Source organism: Fomitiporia mediterranea, assembly GCF_000271605.1.
Source record: "Fomitiporia mediterranea MF3/22 unplaced genomic scaffold FOMMEscaffold_1171, whole genome shotgun sequence".
Classification (NCBI taxonomy): domain Eukaryota; kingdom Fungi; phylum Basidiomycota; class Agaricomycetes; order Hymenochaetales; family Hymenochaetaceae; genus Fomitiporia; species Fomitiporia mediterranea.
Window position 1 is genome coordinate 1 of NW_006761556.1, and position 2,245 is coordinate 2,245.

At 44.5% G+C, this 2,245-nt stretch overlaps 1 protein-coding gene across 1 annotated transcript; it reads right to left on the reverse strand.

Moving 5' to 3' along the window:
- Window positions 1-685: 685 nt before the first annotated feature.
- Window positions 686-1,582, reverse strand: FOMMEDRAFT_163985 (uncharacterized protein; the record flags this gene model as incomplete). The annotated part of the gene is made up of 3 exons (XM_007272361.1): window positions 686-1,028; window positions 1,113-1,347; window positions 1,399-1,582. The coding sequence occupies 3 exons, from the start codon at window positions 1,580-1,582 to the stop codon at window positions 686-688; spliced, it is 762 nt and encodes a 253-aa protein (XP_007272423.1).
- Between the last annotated feature and the right edge of the window lie 663 nt (window positions 1,583-2,245).

Genomic DNA, 2,245 nt, shown 5'->3' on the forward strand with positions numbered 1-2,245 from the left:
TGCTTAATTAAGGAAATTTGGGTACATGTAACAGTACAGATCTTGACCCAGAGAGAGCCACTTTTGTACAGGCCACCTCCATTTTATAAATAAATGTATAATGTAATGAAAACCACTATTAAAACTTATTGATCATCATGTCTGAGGAGCTTGGATGTGCACAGAACCCAGATGGAACACTCAAGGATGCTAGTGAAATTGTTTTCACTTATTCTAGAGAAGCTTCCCCTGTCAATCTCTCAGCTCTGCTTCCAGATATCCATGCTTCCACTAGTATTCATCCACAAACAAGTACAGTCAATGATACATCTCTACCAAAGGATCCTGCCCATGGCAAAGCACCAAAGTTGAAGCATCAAAAGCTATGCAGAGGCTGTCCAATTGCTTTCAAAGCTCAATGTGCTCTTTCAGAGTAAGATTGGTGCTGAGTTTACTGAGGCTAGGGCACTTTTTCCAAAGCTTACAAGAAACCTATGTAAGAAAATAAATAGTTCTCTTGAACAGACTGATATTTGGTCATTTTTTAAGTAGACAATGTATTATTGAGTTATGTACTACAAATAAGGAAATTTTATTACTTTACTTAAGCTACTGTCAACAAGCATAACCTCTTATTAAGCATGGCCTCACTTGTCCACGGTGGGTCATGCTTAATGACAGGTTTCACTGTATTAACAAAAGAGAACTACTTATGCTCAAGACCACACCTCCTTGTGCCTTTCTTCCACTGCTTTGCAAGATTGTCCCAGTATTTACATTCCTCCACAGAAAGCAAACGCGATTGATTTGAGATTGTCTTGGATAGGTCGGCTTGACGTTGACGTTGTGCGACAGGATTGCCTTTCACAATAACTACAGCCACTGCCTCGTTCTTTCGTAAACGACATTCGCGACACAAAGGAGGAATGCATCGCAGGCCGAACAATGTAGTCTTCGTCACTACACTTGGGTCGTCGCTCGGCCCTGCAAGTTGAATTGCGTGTGCGTACGGTGAGTGTTGTGAGGTTTCGCGGATTGCAGAGGTTGCGCTTGTGAGACAGGTTGGGAGGACGACTTGCTAGGAGGGGGATTGTTAGGGTATGTGGATACTTGAAGAGAAGAGATAGATGCACCGCGACTGTGTGGCAAGGAAGAGAGGTGCACCGGGGTTGAGATCCGCAGTGTTGAACGAGCTGATTTGAGCTGCAGGCGAAGCCGTATCCGTGCGTGCGCGTTGCATGCTCTGACTACGTCTCAAAAAGGGAGGTGCAGTGAACCGAGTCGTTGCTGCGGATGACTGCAAAGGTGTATCTCTTGGACGTCTGGCTCGGAGGGAGAGGGTGAAGTGGAAGGTGTGGACGGACTCGGCTTAAGAGGGGTGAGTGGTGGGCCACTGTTTCTGTGATTCATGGACGGTACTTGGGAATTTGAATGCATGCGGTGTGGGCCCATCGAGGGTGATGTCAAGCATGGAATGATAGGTGGGGAAGGAGAGTGTGCATGGGGTCGGAGAGGGGATTGCACCTTGGGAGTGGTCGTACATGAACATTGTTGTGAGTGTGTGCTCGTTGATTGTTGCTCGCGCTGCAGAGTGGGAAGACATACATGAATTACTGAAGATGTTGTTCAGCATTAGTCAACAATGCGGCATGCACGAATGCAAATGCAAAAAGGAAGACAAAGGAGAAAAGGCGGACAACGAAGGAGAGACAGTGCAAGAATACAAGGGCAGCAGAGGGAGACAAGAAGTTGGGATGAGAGGGAAGAGCAACTATTGTGCAGGTTATTATGAAGGAAGTGGACTGGCTGCTTACGCTTTACGTTGAAGGATGGAGTAGCCAGCTGGGTGGCATCGACACAGGATCTGAGACTCAGCACAGGCATTGCAACGACAGATTGGAGAGGAAAGCACAGAGCCAGAGTGTGCTGGACGACACTTGTGAGTGAGTCGACTGAACTAGAGAGTGGAGAGAACAAAAGCGACGACATAGTGGCAGGGCAGAGAGATACGGGAGATGGGGGTCAGAGGCAAGGAGTGAAATGCAACGTGCGTCATAAATGTTTTAAGTACAAAATTTCATGTGATACTCGAGCATTACATAAGTTGAGTCGTATTTACTGATAGTTCCTTTATGAAAAATAATCATTATAATGATAATTAAGATATTTATTAAGCTTGTAATCTTACAAAAAGAACTCCTACTTATTATAAACATTTATAAAACTTTCATACAGATTATAAGTATAGAAAATGTCTTATTATTAT